This window comes from Alligator sinensis, unplaced genomic scaffold, assembly GCF_000455745.1.
Source record: "Alligator sinensis unplaced genomic scaffold, ASM45574v1 scaffold253_1, whole genome shotgun sequence".
Taxonomy (NCBI): Eukaryota; Metazoa; Chordata; order Crocodylia; family Alligatoridae; genus Alligator; species Alligator sinensis.
The window spans coordinates 2034708-2056129 of record NW_005842147.1 but is presented as its reverse complement, the minus strand read 5'-3'; the positions used below and the strand labels follow the sequence as shown (position 1 = coordinate 2056129).

The 21422-nt window shown below is 43.2% G+C and overlaps 1 protein-coding gene across 1 annotated transcript in view; it reads left to right on the top strand.

Annotated features, from left to right (window-relative positions):
- Positions 1–6: 6 nt before the first annotated feature.
- GFOD1 (glucose-fructose oxidoreductase domain containing 1) overlaps positions 7–21422 on the top strand; it is a 111764-nt gene continuing 90348 nt past the window's right edge. Inside the window, exon 1 of the mRNA XM_014520737.2 lies at positions 7–173. Within this exon, the coding sequence (XP_014376223.1) occupies positions 56–173 (118 nt within the window). The 5' untranslated portion in view covers positions 7–55. The remainder of the gene's footprint in view (positions 174–21422) is intronic.

Here is a 21422-nt window from a genome sequence, read left to right as displayed (position 1 = left end):
GGTGAAGGCGCTGTGGGGCCGCAGCCCCGAGGAGGCGGAGGAGCTGGCCAAGGAGATGAGCGTGCCTTTCTACACCAGCCGCATCGACGAGGTGCTGCTGCACCAGGACGTAGACCTGGTGTGCATCAACCTGCCCCCGCCGCTCACCCGCCAGGTCGCCGTCAAGACGCTGGGTGAGTGAGGGCGGGCGCCCTGCGCGGGGGGCAGACAATAGCCTGGCCCGGAGGGGGGCTACATCCCTCTGCAGGGATGGGGGGGTTGCTGACACGTGGAGGGGGGCATTTTCCTGCAGTCCCACTGGGTGCAGGCGGGAGGGCTCCCCCCTTCTCCGGGCTGTGGTATCCAAGAGGAAGAGGTTGTAGGAGGTGGTTGGCCCCCCACCCTCCTCTGGTTTTGGAAAGAGGTCATGGATTCATAGGTGGTAGGGGATGGAAGGGACCTTACAAGACCATTGGGCCAAGCCTCCAGCCCTTGGGCAGGAAAGACTCACCGGGAGCTGCTGGCTTCTGGCTTGCCTTCGTCCGCAGCAGGGTGGGAGCTGGCTCCCCTCCCTGGGCTTCAGGATTTCATCCCCGGGCTCTGAAGGCCTGGCCCTGAGGAGCAGAAAAGGGAAAAAGAAAATCCACCCTGTTTCATGTGAGCAGGGAGAAAGACGAGCATCTTATGTGGGGGTTTCTTTTCTGGATGGGGAATTTTCCTGGGTGCCCGAAGCTGGGTTAGGGGAACTGTTCATCATTCACTGATTCACTTTTTGTATGGAGTATGTATGCGCAGGATCTTGCCCAGTAAGACCATAGGTGCATACAGGTGGAAGGGGCCTCCTCGTGGCTTCTTGTTCAACATCATGCGCGCACGCGCGCACACGCATGCACCCACACATGTACACACAAGCATGCACCCACACACATGCATCCACATACAAACATGAACCCACACACGCATACACACACATGCACCCACACATGTACATACACAAGCATGAACCCACACCCCCCACATATAAACATGAACCCACACATGCATACACACATGCATGTGCACACACGTGCTCACATACCCACCCACACACATACACATGCAGCTCCCCCCACACATACTTTCTCTCTCTCTCTCTCCCTCTCCCCCCTTCCTCTCCCTTAATTAGGGCACAAGTGTCACCAGATGCAAACCAGGAAACCAAGCAGGAAACTGGCCATAAAGGAAATAGTTTACACAGGAGGTGCAGGGAAAGATCATATGGAAAGAAAAGACAAAGCACACGCTTCTGAAAAAAAATTACAAATTAAAATGGGAGGCATATATTTCTAAAAGAAATTCTTTGGATTTAAATATACTTTGATATGTAAAAACCATAGGCCACATTTTGCTTTCATTCACATTAGCTAATGTTTGGACTTCCTCCATTCACTTCATGACCTCCCTTGTATACCACTTTCTTCTGTTGGGATTGACTTTGGTGGAATAACTCCCAGACTTGCACCAGTGTAACAGAGTTTTGAATTTAGCCCAAGAAATGTAATAGGAGAAATGTAAATTGGGGAAAATGGGGTGAGTCATCTTTGTAACTGACAAAGGTATGTTTAGGTTAACAAACCAAATAGTGGCTACTTGGTATCAGACTGCAGTTCCGTGGGCTGATTGCTACCACTATGTTCAATGTTTTAAGTATATAGGATATGCTTTACAATACTAAATTGTCACTAGCAAGGTCCCAGCATTTTCATTCTTTAAAGAAGTACATATATGAGTCTCCCTCTGGCATAGAACAGGCATTTATAGTGCTTTGAACAGTGTCATCATCTTTACGTAGAAGTGGTTGGATAAGAGAGCTTGGTCGTTTGTTGTAGTAAGCCTTTGGCTTTTTCTCAAGATAGCATGTTTGTGCTAGAAGACTGTATTGCCTGCCAAATCATGTGTTAATGGTCTCTATTGTAGATAGCAGTGTCCTGTAGAATGAAAATTACCAAGGGGTTCAAAAGACAGTGTTAAGTTTCGTAGGCCTCAAATTTGACCTCGTAAAAAATTGCTGTAATTGGACCACGGGATTCCTGGAGATTCTTAAACAATTTGCTGTTTTTCTCTGTTGTATCACTGCTCTTATACTTGCCTCTGGCCTACACCTTGCAGAATGCCATTGGGCAAAACGGGACTCTGGGGCTGTTTCAGAGATTCTGACCCTAAGCAACCAAAAAGGAAAACATCAGGTACTGTTTCTGAAGGTCTTAGAAAAGCACCATGTTTTGTTCTTCACCTGTGTGTACAGCAGTCATTAGCTAGCAAGCAGTTGCCAGTCTTGTACTGAAGCTACTGATGATGCTGGCAGACCAGCAAAACGGGTTTGGCAAAATAAATTGAGGCTAAAAATTATAAAAGGAAATGATATTTTCTCCTTGACAGGCCCTCTTCCTGTTCCCTTGTGTTTATGGTAATTTTGTCCTTTCCTATTGACCATTTTGTACATTACTTTAGCATTGCAGCTCCAGTGAAATATATCAAAAAGAAAAAATTAGAAAGGAGAGCTAACATACCATAATAGAGGTAGTTAGCCATGTTAGTCTCAAGTCAGGGAGAAGGCATGGCAGGGCGGCATCTTATCGACTAACTCATTGAGAAAGGTATGATCTTTCGTAGGCTATAGCCTACTTCGTAACATCAGATGAAATAGGCTGTAGCCTACAAAAGCTGATGCCTCTTTGAATGAGTTAGTCTATAAGGTGTCCCCTTGCCCTGCCTTCTATATAATAATAAAGTTCAACCCAACATATAATGTACCATGTGCAAAATGTGATGTACATATTAAGAACATTATTTATAAGAGTATCTGCTCATCTATCAACACCCATTCATTTTAAAGAGATGTCTTTGAATGTGGTTTGGTTTTGAACTCAGACATCAGTCTAGTCCTACAATGCAAAAATGAAAATACTAGTGAATTACATGCAGAACAACACAGTAGGCTAGAGAGGAATGATTTTGTTTGAAGCACTGAATTATCTGTTTTGGAGGGGAGGCTGGACCCAGAATGATGGGATGGATTCAAACATCCTTCTTTGAGCAGGGGAGTGCAGTTTGTGGTGTAGCATGGTATAGCTTGATGAAAGTATCACACAGATTCACAGACCTGAAAAGCCTTCAGTGGCTTTAAAAAAGAAGGCAGAGCAGGGCAAAAAAAAAAAAAGAGAGAGAGAGAGGGAGTGAGTGTATCCGACCTCTTCTTTACTTTTCCCTTTGCTTGTTTCTCTCTTAATCTTCACCTTTAGCGTCAAGAAACATTTTTATGACAAGTTAGTCAGTGACAGCCAGTGTTACCCAGGGATTTAACTTGTTAGAATTAGGTTGTCCTGGTTATGGCAGAAAGGGTGGAGGGGAACACTTTAGTTCTTTAGTGTTTTTCCATATAGAACTCCATTCTGGTCTAGTCTTCTGGTGGAACAGGTTTGTGACAAGACTTCTTTACCAGCAGTCTGCCTTTCTTTTCCCCATTGTATGTTTAGAAAGATTTTGTCATAAAATTTGGACCTTTCACCTGCGAGAGTAGATTGTTTTGTTTTGTTTTCATTATGAAATGTTTTGCTATTAAAAATTTAAAGCTTGTGGAGCCAGTTGGTTGGGAATAATTCACTGTCATTTTTTAAATGTATCCACAATGTGAATTTGCAACAGTTTGCCCATTGTTGATCTATTTCTGATTCATATCCCAGGCATGTGGAAAATGCACAGATGTTCTTACAGTGGTGTTGTCTAACCTGGATTAGCCAATTCTCTGTCTTCACAAGTGCTTCTACTGTTCCGACTGGCAGATGGAACTGCTCCTGGACCTAGACTTATGCTAGACAAAAAAAGGACACCCCCAGGCCTGGGGGTTTCAAGCCATTCCTGTCTGGCAGTGACCAAAAGTTATTGCAAATCCAGGGCTGTTCTGACACCTTTGTAAAATTAGCTGATGATACTAGTCTGATTTTCCTGTGGGAATATTCAAACCCATGAGCTTGGTTGCCGTGTTTGAAAAGGGGTTAATGAAGTCACTCATCCTTTGTCTATTCTGACTATTTAGATCAGGGGTTGGCAACATACTGTCGGGACCGAGGGCGGTCTAAGGCTATGGCCAGTAGCCCGGACCGTCAGGTGGGGTTTTTCCACGACTGAGTAGAGTTAGGCACGGAAGCGTATTGGTTTTACAAAGAAAGCTTTACTTACACTGCCGATAGTCACAGTGCAGGAAGGAAACTTGCTTGAGTTGCAGTTGCACACAAACAAACACAAGTGAGATCTCTTCCGAACCGAACCGAACCGAGATGAGTCATCGATGTACGACTCCACAAGCGCTTTACACAGGGGTACGTCAAATTTTCCACTATGACGGGGAGTGGCTAAGAGCTGATCAGGCCTCTATGTCCTCCTCCAAGACGCACGCGGAGTTTGCTAGGCTTCACTGCGCGCTCTGGGACACTAATTTGCACATGCGTGGCAGGAACTCTTTTGCACCGGGGATTTCTCTCTGCAGCTGAGAAATCCACCGTGCAAAGAAAACTCCATGTGGCGGGAAAATTCCAATGTGCCAAGGCACTAAAAATCATTGGGTTATGACACATACAACCTGTGGGCTGGATCTGGCATGTCCTGTGGAGCCATTGGATGCAGTTTGGGGAGCTGGAGGACTTTGCCGGTGGCCATGCCTGTACCTGAACCAGACCTGGGCAGCATGGAGTTGTGCTGGAACTCTGGTCTGACATGGGTGGTTTCAGTGGTGCATCAGCAGTGAAGGGCTCCGCTGCTGCTTCTCCCAGTGCCTGCTCTTCAGCTGTGGCATGGATGCAGCTTCCATCCAGTGGGGAGCTGCAGTGGGGCTGGGCAGCTTCCATCTTTGCCTGTACTGCAGCTGGTTGGGGGAGGGAAAGTGGGGAGAAGCAGTGGCAGCTTGGATCTGTTTGCTGATACCTGTTCCTGGTGATGCTCCCTACTGGCTGGAAGTGCTGCAGTAAAGGAGTAGGGGCTGTGAGAAGCAGTGGCAGTGCCCGCACACCTCTGAGATGCCTGGCCTCAGCACTGGAAACCCTGCTGCTGACCTGTTGCCAAAGCTATCTGGCTTCTGTTGGAGTGTAGTTTGTTTGTTCTGGCTCATGGCTTGTAAAAGGTTGCTGGCTCCTGATTTAGATGGTAAGCTTTCTTCTCATCTTTCACTGTGTTTGATCACTAGACACTAGCATAATGTATATAACAAAAATAATATCACAATCAGCTTCCTCCTGGGTGGCCTGAGGAGATCAAAGATTGAATGGCAGGATGGGCCTGGGGGCATTGTTCTGGTGTTTAATTTGACTCTGGAAGGAAGATGGCCCAACAGTAAAGGTGCTAGTCTGGAAACTGGTGGGAGGCTCAGTTTCAAGTCCCTGCCCTTCTACTGGCATCCTGGATGACCTTGAATAAGCTGCTTAGTCTCCCTCTGTGGGACACATGGATGAAGTGTGCTCATCCCAGGTTCCACCAGGCTGCTTGTAATCAGCATTTCCTCTAACTCCGTGGATGCCAGCATTACAATGGTATGATAAATATGAAAGGAATTTATACAATTGTGTTCTTTTTCAGTGGACTGGAGAGTGTGAGGAACTTGTCCCAACTGGTTTTTGCATTCTTTTTTCCATGAGTTGGAAGCAGTCTGCTCTTCTACCACCCACCTATGATGGCACTAAGAATGCAGGCTGGGCTTAACACTGGGGATCATGCCAGGGCAAGAAGCATGAGGCATGTCTAAGTGCAAAGGTAAAGTGTCACTGCAGTTCCAGTTAGCACTCAGTTCTGGGAGAGCTGCTGTATTGACATCTTTCTTCTGACTCTCAGAATTGTCAAAACATGAATTTTGACAATGCAAATTCCCCTGTTTCATTAAATACAATATCTTTCTATCAAATTGAGTCACCAAGTTGAGAAGAGAGTTGGGGTCATTTCTCTGTCTGTGTTGAAGTTCACCTCCGGTGTGGTTGCCATTTAATGATCCCTGCCAGAGATGACTTATCCCTGGGGCTCATGTAAATACTTCTGCATGCATCATGTGTCAAATATTTTCAAAATACATCTCTGGGGATGTTACCTTCTGCTGCCCTCTCAAGGCCTTTGCCTCTTTCTTCCTTTCAGATTATGGAGATTAAACACACTGCTATGCTCTAAATATTCACCTTTTTTAGGGGGGGCATAAAGACTAAACATTATTAACATTATTATTTATTTGACATTTATGTTTCAGTAGCATCTAAAGGTCAATATATCAGGAGCCTATTCTGTTAGATACTGTACAAACATATAGGAAATGACAATTTAGAGAGCTTATTTCCCTCAAGTGGCACTTAAGTCTCTTTGCAACTGGGACTTCTTTTGTGTTTGGCAGCAGTTATGAGAGAGCATTTTTATTTAGATAGGAAAATGAAAGATTTGGTTCCACAGTTCTTCCTCCTTCTTCTCTGTGAGCATAGGTACCCTTGAGGCATAGGACCTAGCTTATGGCATAGGAAAGAACATTTTCTGAGAACCCCTTGATAAATATTGGCAGCACATCACCAGATCCACCCCATAAGTAGGAACAACAGCAATGCTATGAAGTGATTCAAGCATCTAATGTAATCTATAATTGGTGTCTCCCTTCCATTGCACCTATGCCACCCCATTAAAGAGGCTGCATTGATGGAAGTGGGTAGAATTTGGTCTATAGTATGTAAAGTGGTTTGGGTTCCTTTGGGATGAGAGGTTCTATTAAGGTATATTATTATGATAATTTATTATTAATAACAATGTAATATCTGTCCTGCTATATCAAGTCTAAATTTGGCCCAGCAGCAAGGACAGGTAAAGCCCTTGTGCGTGGAAAGCAGATGACCTTGCAGAATATTAAGCCTGAGTTATGACAATCCTATTACAAGTGAAACAGTTAGACACAGAATAGTCTGTTTGTAATGAGCATTGTCAGGAATGATTGTGGTACCCGTTTAGCGGGGGCCATCCATTAGGAAACCAGCGCAAACAATACACTGGCAATCAGCAGTAAACTCCCAATACCAGTTGAACAAAGAAGATGTATTACAGAGTAATGTAACTAACTCAGTCCAATCCTGCAGCTCTTTTCAGTTCCATCATTATCCATAGAAATTGCCTATTGTAGCATGGGCCTGTGATGCTGTTGAAGGTGCAGCTTTGCTTAGGGAAATACCATGTGATTCATATACAATACCAACCAGTATCTACAGTCATGAGTTAAGAACAACAATAACCTTATTCTGAATTGTAGTGGCCACCTTCACACGCCCATTGTAATACCACTTTGTCTCATTTCTAAAGCTCTTTAAGGATTTGCTTTCATGTTTCTGAGCTGTTGCTTCAGGGTGATCAAGTGATACAGATAAAGGACAATAGGTTTTACTGGCATAAGAACTCTGTAGATAAAGTACTTGTGCTCTGCTTCTGTAATTGTGAAGTTTTGGAAGAGCCCTCTGTTGCAGTGTGTCTAAGGAGGAACATGTAGATGAGTGGAACAAAAGAACAATGCTTTCCAAGATTTGCAATGTCTGCTGTTCCCACTTTTAGTTGTCTGTGCTGATACTGCTTGCACTCCCATGACTGGGAGGTCTTAAAGGGCATAGATTTCAGGCATTGTTGGTGGCCATTCACTGATGTTGTGGCCCAAGTATAAGCCCCTAGTGGAGAGAGAATGCACTTAAAAATAGGTTAACTGCACTGGTGAGTGTTTCATAAATTCATAGATTGTAAGGGGCTGGAAGGGACCTTGCAAGATCATCGCATCCAGCCCCCCCGCACGAGGCAGAAAAGACAACTGGGGTCAAGTGACTGTCCAGTCTCCTTTTGAAGATTTCCAGGGTACCACCTCTGGAGGGAGCTTATTCCACAATCTGGACACCCTAGCTGTGAAGAAGTTTTTCCTAGTGTTAAGCATGAAATGGTCTTCCAGGAGTTTGTGGCCATTACTCCTGGTTTTCCCCAAGGGTGGCCATTACTCCTGGTTTTCCCCAAGGGTGTCCTGGTGAACAGTTGTTCACCAAGCTCTTGATGTATTCCCCTGATATAGTGGTAAGCTGCTACCAAGTCCCCTCTCAGCCTTCTCTTTTTTAGGCTGAAGAGACCCAAGTCCCTCAGCTTTTCCTCATATGGCTTGCCTTGCAAGTCTCTGATCATACAGGTGGCTCTTCTCTGGACTCTCTCAAGTTTTTCCATGCCCTTGTTGAAGTGCGGCACTCAGAACTGGATGCAGTACTCCAGCTGCAGTCTCACCAATGCTGAGTAAAGTGGAAGACTCACTTTCTTGGTTTTGCTTGAGATGCATTGGTTGATGCATGCCAGAGTATTGTTTGCCCTGCTGGCTATCGCATTGCACTGACGGCTCATGTTCATACTATGGTCTATTATTACCCCTAGGTCCCTTTCAGTTTGGTCCTAGTCAGTTTGGTGCCACCAAGCCTATAAGTATGTTGGGGATTGTTTGTCCCCAGGTGGAGCACTTTACATTTCTTAATGTTGAACTTCATCTGGTTCCGATGCACCCAACTTGCCAGCCTGTCTAGGTCCTCCTATATCTGCAGCCTATTTTTAAGCATGACCGTGCTCCCCCATAACTTGGTGTCATCCGCGAACTTGGCCAGTGAGCTTTTCACCCCCACATCCAAATTATTGATAAAGATGTTGAAAAGCACTGGACCAGGCACAGACCCCTGAGGGACCCCACTGGCCACTTCTCACCAGGATGACACAGAGTTCAGATGACACAGACACAGGTCCTGCCCCGCAGCCAGCTTCTCACCCACCTGTCAAGCAGTTAAGCCTGCAATCCTCCAATTTTCCTGTGAGAACATCATGGGATATCAGATCAAAGGTCTTTGGGAAGTCTAGTAATACCATGTCTCTCTTATCCAGGTGGTGAGTTACCTGGTTGTAGAAGGAGATGACATTGGTAACACAAAACCTGCCTGCGATGAAGCCATGCTGGCTGTCGTTCAGAATCCTACCTTCTGCAAACGTATTGCACATAGACGCCTTGATGAATTTTTCCAGGATTTTCCCTGGGATAGAAGATAGACTAATTGGCCTATAGTTGCCCAGGTCCTTTCTCCTCCCCTTCTTGAAGATGGGCACAACATTGGCCCTCTTCCAGTCTTCAGGGACCTCCCCTGAGCACCATGAGTTTTGGAAGAGTTTTGCCAGAGGTCCCACAATGACTTTGGCCAGCTCCTTCAGCATCCAGTTCATCCAATCCTGCTGACTTATAAATGTCTAACTTTTCTAACTGATAATGCACCAGCTTAATGTCAACAGTAGGAAGGTGGTCATTCCCACCATGCCCTTTCTGAACCTTATCTAGTATGAGTTTCCTTTTAGTCTGGTGAAAGACCAAAGCAAAATAGTTATTCAGGAATTCACTTTTTGCCTGAGTGTTGGTAACCAGTTGTCTTGAGTTGTTAAGCAATGACCACACGCTTCCATTTATTTTCCTCCTCTTCCCTACATACCTAAAGAAGGACTTCTTATTGTCCTTGATTTCTGTTGCTGGTTTAAACTCAGTTGCCACCTTAGCCTTTCTAATCTGCTCCCTACAAGTGCGGGCTGTTGTTGTATAGCTCTCCTTGGGGACTGTCCCAAGCTTCCATTGTTTGTATGCCTCTTTCTTCTTTTTCAAAAGAACCATGATATCCCTATTAAGCCACGAGGGCTTACCAGCCCTTTTGCTACCTTTCCTCCACATGGGAATGGACTTCTCTTGTGCCTGAGCCTGTTAAAATTTGCTTTTTTGAAGTCCAAAAGTTCAACCCTGCTAGCTGATTTGCCTGCCTTGCGATGGACAGTGAACATGATGGTATTGATGGTTTCAGTTTACCGCAGAGATGTGAGGTAGAAAATTTTCCACTGCTTTATTTTTCTGTGGGAAATTTTCCATTTCTAAAAATTCATTGTTTCATAAAATTCAATAGTAGCAATGAGTGGATGCCAATACAATATTAGGCAAGCTTGGCAGTTTCAAAGTTGTAATTAATGTTTTTCAGGTGATTATCCCTAGGAAGTGTGTTAGAGAGTACATACATGTTTTATTGATTTGTAAACAGGAAGGTAAATACACGCACAATAATCCAAACCAAAAAACAAGTTATGAATTCACCTAATTGGCTGTGCAGGTAAAATCTAAACCAAAGCATGGCATATCAAACACAGTTCTTTTGGGTGTGCTAAAATTAGTGTGTCAACAGTTTTCAGTGCCTTCATTTTTTTCCCTTAAATTTAAATAAACAATGTAAAGGAAGTACATGCTATTGTGTATTGTCTTTACATTTTTACAGTATTCCAATAAAAATACTTTCTTTCTGCATAAAGCTTTGAATTTGTTTGAATATAACATTTAAACCACATTAAGTGTGCTGTATTTAATTTTTTTCCTAATCAAATATTTCATAGATTCATAGACGTTAGGGTTGGAAGAGACCTCAATAGATCATTGAGTCTGACCCCCTGCATAGGCAAGAAAGAGTGCTGGGTTCAGATGACCCCAGCCAGATGCCTATCTAACCTCCTCTTGAAGACCCCCAGGGTAGGGGAGAGCACCACCTCCCTTAGGAGCCCGTTCCAGACCTTGGCCGCTCTAACTGTGAAGAAGTTCTTCCTAATGTCCAATCTAAATCTGCTCTCTGCTAGCTTGTGGCCATTATTTCTTGTAACCCCCGGGGGCGCCTTGGTGAGTAGAGCCTCACCAATTCCCTTCTGCGCCCCCATGATGAACTTATAGGCAGCCACAAGGTTGCCTCTCAACCTTCTCTTACGGAGGCTGAAGAGGTCCAGGTGCCCCAGTCTCTCCTCGTAGGGCTTGGCCTGCAAGCCCTTAACCATGCGAGTGGCCCTTCTCTGGACCCTCTCCAGGTTATCCACATCCCTCTTAAAGTGTGGCGCCCAAAACTGGACGCAGTACTCCAACTGAAGTCTGACCAGTGCCCGATAGAGGGGAAGTATCACCTCCTTGGTTCTGTTTGTCATCCATCTGCTGATGCATGATAAAGTGCAGTTAGCTTCAGTTCAAATACTTGCGGCTATTGGGACATAACATTAACATGGGGGTACGTTTTAAGTTTTGTTTACTAAATATAAGTCAAATAAACATGCTAAATCAGATCATGATCTATTTAAGGCATTGGAACATTTTCCAATTCAAAATTTTCCACAAAACCCACATCTCTGGTTTAGTATATGGTCATACCCCATATACACCAGAGACTTACATCCATTTAGCTACAGTGGCAGCTGAGGGCTGATGCATGGAATCAGGGTAAATCCCCAGTATCAATAAGACTGGCTTTTCTTTTCCTAGAACACTTTAGCTAGATCTAGCTTCTCTATACAGCTAAGACCGTTTAGTATCAGTGTTTGCCACAGTATTATCCAGGATATGCATAAAAATGCTCTGTCTTTCTTCAAGCTGAAGAGATCACTAAAGCAGAAACATTTTTCCCACTTCTCCTGTATTATTTATAATAGTGAATAGTAGCTCTTACAGGTCAGCAAGAACAAAGTGTGTTGTATTGTGATAAACACTGTAGGCACATGTAACAAAAAGTCAGCCCTTACTCCAAAGACCTCCCAGACTAAGGGCTTGTTTAAACACAGAAGTTGTAGTAGTTAAATCAGTGCCGTGGTATGTAAGCAGATACTAAGTAGATATTAAGTGGGGTCGGCTGCATATTGACTGAGAGTTTCATGTACTAAATGAGGAAATTAAGCTAAACTCCAGGGTTATTATTCTTGCATCTTTCACTAGTATTAAAATCACTTAGATGACTTAAATAAATAATGAATCTTAAGGCGCAGCCATGTTACTAACCGAGATCAGTGCAGAGCCTTTAAACCAAGAAAGTTATTCTATGCCTTCTATGCCACACTTTACCCAAAATAGGATCATACTCCAAAATGAAGTATCATCCAAGTACAGCTGGCTTTTTCTTTCCACCTGCATATGCATAGTTCTGGCTGACTAATACTGAACCTTGAATCAATATAATCATGCCTGCTTATATGGCCCTCCATGACTGAAGGATCTAGTCTGTGTGTGGTTGTAGAGCAATGGAAGTTTCTTGTTGTGGCTCTAGGGATATGAGTCCAAGTCTCTCTTTCTGGCTTGGTGCTGAAGGCTACCCCCAGTTTCCTTGCTGGAAATAAATACCTTGTCTTTTGAAAATATATGTCTGAACCATGCTGGCCTGATGAGCCTATTGCCTTGGACAGATGTTTGATAGAAGTATTTGAATGCCTTGCCACCTGTAATGCAATCTGTCATCAAATACCCCTTATTATAAGGAGGTTCTGTTATCTCAGTTTTACAGATGAGGAATTGGAGCACAGAAAGACTAAATACCTTGTCCACAGTCATAGTGCAAGTCTGTTGTGGAACAGAGAATTGAACTCTGTGGTGGAACAGGGCTCCCAAGTCCTAAGGTGAATGCACAACCACTGGAGAGTCCTTCCTCTCTTGAGTTCAGTTCCATGGATGCAGTTCAACTGACTTCAGTGACCCTTTTCTCTGTGTCAGCTATATTTTAGTAAAATGAAAAGAAAAAATGACTTAATATCATATGAACCATATTCTTCCCCCTCATGTCATCTTTTCTTATGCAATCCTTTACTTAGGCCCAGTCTCATAAACCACATAGGTAAGAAGAAAGTGCTAACCAGAGAATATATATGACCCTATAGCCCCTTCCCTGAGGAGTTTGCAAACTAAGTAAATGAATGCGACTAATGACTGCTAATGATATAAGAGTAAACATAATAATGGCTTAACACTGGGAATAAAATTCTTTCTCATTTGCTATTGCACCAGCACATAACTGCTGGGTAAAACTTGATGCTGTAGCTCAGCAGCAACACATACAGCTTTAATGGAGCACTTCTGAAAATAGGGCAGTTATTTTGCTTTACAACTTTTGTTTTCATGCCTTATATCAGCAACAAGCACCCCTGTTTTGGCATGTCCTTACACTGAATGCTTGGCAGCCCTCAGCTTCACTATATGCTCATTAGTTGCCAGGAAATGCCTGAAAGAGTGGTCATTATTGTATTAAATAAAGTCTCTGGAATATTAGGCCCCACATACATAATAAGATGCCTTTGTATAAAGAGACTTTCAAACCCACATGCTTGTAACAGCTTCAAATAAAAGCAGATACGAATATAACAGTTATCCTGACTGTGCTTCAATGATTTAAAATGTAGAACTAATTAAAAGACTACATCTCCTCAAAAGTGTGTGTGTGTGTGTGTATGTGTAGCATATGTGTGTACCAATATATGTATATAAGCCTATGAATATGTATGTGTGCATGCACATGTATGAAAATTAAGGTGAAAAGTGTTTATATCTATTTTAAAAACCCTGGAAGATCCTTTCCTCCCCTACCAGCTATCTTTTTTCACTTCTTTACTATATAAAAAAACAAAAAAAATATTTTATAGTTTTATACAGTGGCAAGGCAAATATGTTAAAGAACATCTGGAAAGCTCTAATTTGATGAGGCAGAATGGCTGAGTTAATGCATGTTAAAATAGATACCCACAATGTGTGGCTGTGAAGGATGAATTTTAAGGGCAGATTCTGATCTCATATACCATGCTGTAAAAATAGAATAGTTCTACTGAATTAATGGAGATGCTTCAGATTTACACCATGACTGAGATCAGACTATGGCTTGGCCTATAAACAGCATGGTGCAGGCAGCAGGATTTCACAGCAGAGCAAAATCACTGGAATGAAGAAACATATCCCTTTAGAAAATTATGGCTGGGGTCTCTGAGCTTGAGTCTGCAAATCTTTTCTTCACTAGTCTCATCAAAGTTGAGTTACCTGATCTGTCCACTGTAATGTGCAAAATGGTTGTTATACTTGATTGTCAGTTTAAGTGACAGCTTACTAGCACATAGCCTTTAAACCAATTTAACTAAAATCAGTTCTGTCTAATCTTCACAACCCAGTAATTTGGATGCAGTTATGCCGGTATAACATGTTATGTCAGGGTAAAAATAAAATGAGATGGGAGATATTTGGAGCAGAGGTGTTTTGGAGTACTAGCAACTTTTGATACAAAAACATATGAAAGCTGTTCAGCCAGTTAACATGACAGAATGTGCAAAAATCCTTTATAACTACAGTAGTTACTTTGTGTGAAGCTGTGTTACTTCATATTGGGACAGGCATTTTGCAATGAGTTTGAGATGTCATGATAGGGGAATAAAAGATCCTGGGCATTATAATAAAGTATTGCCTGTTGAATAGGATTAGCAGGTAAAGAAAAGATACAATTTGATCCAAATGCATGAGAAGTTGACATGAATATTGTGTTGCTGATTAATGAGCAGAACTCATCACTAAACTCAGTGGGCACGTCTACACAGGACGCTATAGCACCAGAGCAACATTCTACGGCGCTGTAGCGTCTGTTGGCAAAAACTGTGACACTGCCACTATATCGTCATAGTAATGTGCTCCCTCACTGTAGTGTATTGCTGCAGCAATGTAGCAGCCAAAAATAATTGTGCACAGCTAGCATGGCACAGTATGGGCTGTTACTGCACCGTCTTTTAGTACTTCTAAAAGGAAGTACTAAATGACGATGTAGTAATAACATTGCCATAGCGACACGTGTAGACACACCTAGTGGGGAATTCTGTTTAAAAATCATAGTTTCATAGTAGGTAGGGCCAGAAGGGACCTGAACAGATCATCTAGTCTGACCCCCTGCCATGGCAGGAAAGAGTACTGAGGTCAAACGACCCTGGCAAGGTGTTCATCTAGCCTCCTCTTAAAGCCCCCCAGGGTAGGAGCCAGCACCACTTCTCTTGGAAGTTGGTTCCAGCCTCCATGACAGTGAAGTAGCACCTCCTGATATCTAGCCTGAAACTACCCTCTGCCAGCTTGTGACCATTATTTCTTGTTACTCCTGGTAGTGCTCAGAGGAACAGGGACTCCCCCAATGCCTGCTGGTCCCCCCTGACTAGTTTGTAAATGGCCACTAGATCCCCCCTCCTCCTTTTCTTGTGGAGGCTGAACAGGTTCAGGTCCCTTAGCCTTTCCTCGTAGGGCCTGCCCTGCTGCCTCCTCATCATGTGGGTGGCCCTCCTCTGGACCCTCTCCACGTTGTCCACATCCCTCCTGAAGTGCAGCACCCAGAACTGGACGCAGTACTCCAATTGACCAGTGTCGCATAGAGGGGGAGGATCACCTCCTTGGACCTGCTCGAGATGCATCTGTGGATGCATGACAAGGTACAGTTGGCCTTCTTGACTGTGTCCCCACACTGTCGGCCTATGTTCATTTTGGCATCAATAATGACTGCAAGATCCTTTTCTGCCTCTGCACTGATGAGAAGGTAGTTCCCCAGCCTGTAGGTCTGCTGCTGGTTCTTCCTCCCCAGGTGCAGCACCTTGCACTTGTCAGTGTTGAAACCCATCCTGTTCTCATCCGCCCACCCCTGTAACCTGTCTAGGTCCAATTGCAGCCTATTCCTCCCTTCTAGCGCGCCCACTTCTCCCCACATCTTAGTGTCATCTGCAAATTTGAACAGGGTGCTTTTTACCCCTTCGTCCAAGTCACTGATGAAGATGTTGAACAGTGCGGGCCTAAGGACCGAGCCCTGTGGAACCCCACTGCCCACATCCCTCCAGGTTGAATAAGACCTGTCCACCACCACCCTCTGGGTGCGGCCCTTCAGCCAACTAGTGACCCATTTGACTGTGTAGGTGTTGATACCACAGTCTCCTAGTTTTTTAATGAAAATGGGGTGAGAGACAGTGTTGAAGGCCTTTCTAAAGTCCAGAAAAACTACATCCACTGCTACACCTGCATCTAAGGAGGTTGTGACCTGGTTGTAGAAGGCCACCAGGTTGGTCTGACAGGACCTGCCTCTAATGAACCCATGTTGGTTGCCCCTAAGCATAATCTCCCCTGCTGGCCCCTCGCGGACATGTGCCAGGATAATTCTCTCAAAAATCTTACCCAGGATCGAGGTAAGACTGACTGGCTTATAGTTTCCTGGGTCCTCCTTCCTCCCTTTTTTGAAGTGTCATATATATAATTACCAAAACCTCACTAGACAAACATATTCCTATGCGTTTTATCATTGTTGAGACAAAGGACTCCGTCCTACTGTGAACTACTGTTGATTTAATTGGCAGCAGAAAACTGGATGGAGATCCAACACGTTTCTGTATGAGTGGTACCTTGCCAGAGTGCACTCAGGCTTAGCTCATCTATAGGAAACCTTTTCTTAAGTCTAGGGATCTGAAATATAAGGCTACTTTGTAAGGATCCTGGTGCCTCTGTGGGGTTAGGAAGGAGAAAACCTGGCTTATCGTGCACCTCAGAAATTAAAAAACCTTCTTTGCCTATCCAGACTTGTTTACAGTGCATGTATATGGACCCAGTGGATGGAGGTTTGCATAGAGGTGTAGTATTATTTAACTTGTAGGCTGTACGCAGAGATTTATTTAGGCCTGTCATTATAGGGCTATCTCTTTCAAAAATTTTGGGCCCAAAATTGTGACTGGTGAGCAGCACTGTATTTCATGATTGAAGTTACAGATTTGTTTACACCTGGCAAGCAGTCTCTCGCAGAGGTGCTGGGCACAGTTGTTTTGACCTCTGTTTTGGTGGAAATCAGTCAGGGTACACTGAGAGGGTCTTTGGGATGGGATCCTTAAAAAACCATTCCTGATCACACATTATGGTTATTAAGAATGTCACTTTATAAGTGAGAGAAGAGGGCCTGTCTTTCCAACCTTGGCCCAAATGCTCTCTTCTCACAGTTACATATTGTGCCTATTGGCTGTTACCTTTTTTCCCAGAACTGAATTAATGTCTGTGGTGGTGTATACTGGTATCTCTCAGTATTGAAGATGCTGATCACTAATGCCTAACTGGTGTAAATCAGCATTGTCCCCTTAAAAATAATAAGTGAAGGAAGATAGGCCACGTTATACTTGCTGAAGGTCTAATACACAGTTTTTTAAAAGCCTTCTAAGGAGGAAGGATATTGAAAAGGTAAAAAATAAAAAGTGGAAGAACCCCTTGAGGGCTTTTAAAGTGTTGTGTCCTTGAGCTCAGGAGGGAAGAAAAATAGTAAAATTTAGAGTTGTGGCTGTGAGCTATGGTTATACTGCAGGATTACATCTGTCATTCAATATTCTGTAGATGATTATTGCATGTAATCATCTGTCTGGTATTTGAGCCTTTTTAATAGATATTGCAAAAACAGCATGAAGTCAGTTTGCTACCAGGAAGGATGGCTGAGCAGCTGGAAGATTTGTGTGTTTATTTTTAATGAAGTATGAAGTTTCTGTGCTTTTCAGAGTATGATTTGGGCCTTTGCATGCTGGGAAAGCTTTTTTTTTGTCTTTCATTTGCAAAAGAGGTGATGTGTGTCCGGGCTGACTTGAGCACCTGGTATGTTGGAAGACAAACAATGCAAAACATGTGTATAATGTTGGTTGTAGATACAACCTTGAGGGAAAGCTTCAGCGAAGACAAGCAAGTTCAGATCTGCAGCTGCTATAAGAACTGCTCAGACATTACAAGATGCTTAGAATCACCTCAGGTCAATTTTCAGGCATCTCATACGTGTTGCTTAGTTCTTTGCTGACGGTGGGCAGTAGAACCATACAGTATGGTGAAGAGGGACCAAAGAAGTCAGAAGGCTGATAACTATGGATCTAATGACCATTTACAGTCACACTGTTGTACTTCGTAGTAACTGACACAAAATGAAACTGTGAGAAACCCCTCACCCCTTATAAATTACCACACACACTCAGGTTTCTTTTGTGAATATGTGTTCTGTGCATTTAGCCAGTTTGGTAAGCAGGCAGAAGGGTTTCTAGATCTAAACCATTCTGTTCAAATTAGATTTAAAGGAATATTGAAGTATGATACTGAAAGACACTCTCAATGCTGAATCAGATTGCAATGGAGGTATCATTTCAATGGTCTTTTAAAGTATCTTAAATATAATCTGATGGATCTTTGATTAGCCTCACTTATTAATATACCTCTTTTGTTGGTGATGATCTTGTGAGGTCTCTTCTAGCCCCTAACATCTATGAATCCCTTTACTCATGTCGGTGTGGTTACTCACACATGTCATTCACTTGAAAACTATGGCATATAAAGGATTCAAATTTGGCTTTAATTAACCAAATAGGAGGTTCCATTATGGTAATCTGCTGATATAATGTACAGGCTATACACAGTATCCTATTGGAAAGCAAGAATTTCTGAAGTTGTACAGGGGTTTAGGTTGTACAGTACATTGGAAAAATGTTAGAAAATGCTTTAGAAATAGCTGAATGTACTTTACAAGGGTGGTAAAAGCAGACTGCTTTTGCATACATTTAGAAGGTCTTTGTATTTTCAGAGTCCTCCCAATTTAAATAGGCAACCTAGATATCCTACTTGGAAGTAGCAGACATTCACATTACAGTTATGGCGCCAATGAAAGAGTGACAGACAGACAGACAGACAGACACACACACTGAAAAAACTCTCCCTCTATTTGTTCTCCATGGTATAAGCTAAATTACTTGTGGGTCAAGGAGGTGATCTCAGGCTGGGAGTTCTGAGCATATCATATATATTATGTCTGTATTGTGATTGGTTATTGTATGCATATACAAGTGGATCTCGTGCCACTTAGAGCTGAAGGAGCTAAGTCTACTTTGTTTCTATAAATGGGAGCATTCATGTGGGGAGTTAATACACTTTAAGCTGTCTGAGTTTTCAAAGTGCATTTAGTTCATTTATCTTAACTTGCCCCATATATACAAGTCTTTCCATGGTCAGATCTCTCATTCTTCCCATCTGCAATAAAGGAACAAAACCATTGCCTCTTTGTCACTTAAATTAACTCTAAGAACACGGTATACCTATCAGACTACACTAGCTTTTCCCATCAAAACTAATACCCTGGTTTGTCTTTTCTCCCAGCAGACATCCCTGGTCCTCTCCCCATTCCACCTACGTAGCAGTAATCCTAAGAAGTCCTACTTGGGGCATGAAAACTTAGCAGAGTAGTATAAATAACTCTGTTATTTGTAGTGAGATAATACCAGTAACTCCCAGTCATTTACCAAGAGTCCATTGTAATAGATGATGTAGAAACACAGGACAAAAAGGCCTCAAAGATTTTATCTGTGATGTGATGCTGAGGCTTGCCCACCATGGGCCAAAAGTATTCAGAGTACAATTCTGGATTTACATGCCCTTTTACAACAGAACAAGATGACATTCAAAGAGCATGTGACTGAGCTCTAATGGTGTTCAGAGATATAGGTAAACATTGTCCAGCCTCTGTTCTCCTCTCACGTATTGTCTAGTATTGTTAGGGTTAGCTGCTGTAGTAAAATATCTTGGGGCCTGAAGTTAGTATTAGGGAAATTTAAAGTTGAAGATAATGTTGCTATCTTCATTTGCTTGCCAGAAATTGGGACTTAACAATTCCTATAGCTTCTCAAATAATGTGAAAACACATACAGTGAAAAAGTATAAAAGGAGTGGCAGAGAAACAGCTTCATACTCCTGTTTGGAAAACATAATACATTAAACAAACTTGGGTTCAGAGATTAAACAAAAACATCCCAAAATATTCCAAAACTTGTGAATAAAGATTATGAGGGACTTGATTAACATGCACAATAGTTTATGGTGTTAATGAAAATACTGCAGGTTCTTCACAGAATAACATGCCTTTCGTTTTATTAAATGCTGCTCAAGAAATTTGAAGTAAAATATATCTGATTGTTTTGAGCTGTTGAACTTAAATGAAAATATTTTTTATTTCTGCTGAAACAGTTGACACTACTGGGATAGGCAGTTTGTAAATGACTCCTGAAGGTGCAAAACAGTGCAGGTTCAGGGCCAACAGCAGCCGATCCAGGAACAGGGCAAGGGGGTGCAGCCCCCTGCTACTTTGGCTGTGCCATGCATATGCAGTCAGCCCTGAGCTCACTGCCTAGTCACCACTGGCTCCAGCTGGAGCTCTGAGCAGTGACCTCTGAACTCACCAGCTGATCACTGCAGGGGCTGGCCAGAACCCCTGTGTTCATGTCTAAAGCCCAAGGTGTGAACATGGCTGCTGCTGTTCACCTTTCTCCATGCTTTCTCTCCCTACTGAATCTAGCCTCCAGGGGAAAAAAGGGGATGAGCAGCGGGGGGCAGCACTGACCCCCAGGATCCAGAGCAATGGAAAAGCAGGAGCGCTGGCTAGAACCTGTGTAGATAGCTCACACAGCCAAAGGGTGGGATGCAACTGCACTGCCCCACCATGTCTGTATGTGCCCATAGTTAGGTTCTTACAGATCCTCACTTCAAAGGGGTTTTGCTTATTTACACTTCCTGGGGGTCTAGCCCATTGTGTCATGGGTGAATAAACCAGGAACCAGAGCAGTGTGGAGCAATTTGTGATGTAGCTGTAGCTTTCCTAGAGGAGATTAATACTTCTAGGCTTGTGCTAAAATGTCCCAGAGGAGAAAGGATTAATGACCAAACTCTGCAACTCCAATAAACTGTTTCTTGCAGGTGTTCTTTTCTCATCCTATGCATGTTGATTGCCAGAGACATGGAGTAGGTGAAGCAGCGGTCAGGAATCCGCAGGGAGCTGGTTCCTTAATCCCATAGCACTTTGTTAGCTCCATGAAGTTTTTTCCCCTTTCCATTCTTCTTCATAGATCCTGCGAGCCTCAGGACAAAGGCAGGAAAAGTAGCTTTTGCTGCTTGCTGTGATTCTGTGCATGTGACTCACAGGGCATCCAATAGGAATGAATGATGTCCAAGGCAGCATAATTTTCCTGTGACTACTGCAGTAGCTCCGATACAGCTTGCAGTGGGGGCATTAGCTTTTCTTTACCTGGACTTGGTTTATGGCTTTGTCTCTGTGGATGTTCTGTGGAATAAGGAAAAAAGGCTACGTGGATATGAGGAAGCTTTCCAGGATTGCTGTTCTCTTCTCTTTCATATATAGCATTATTTTCAGTGAGGAGCTCTGAGGGTCCCCTCCACACAGGCCAAGTTACTTTCTCTTCTCAGCTATTCCTGTTAGTTTAATTTTAACCCATTATAGCATGCACCTTCATGCCCTGATCTGGGATTCCTTAGGCATTATGAACAGGGGGTGCGTCTACACGAGACGCTTACTGTGCAGTAGCCTAATAACACTGTACAATAGTGTGCCAGTCAAAAACCATGTTAATTTGCTATTGCCCAGTGTTGTTAGGCTACTGCATAGTAAGCATCACAAAAAAAATGTGTGCTGGTGCTCTGTGCAGTAACTGTAGCTACTGTGCATTTAGCTAGTACTTCATTAAGTAGTAAAGTAAATGCTCAGTAATTACTGCACATTAATGAATGT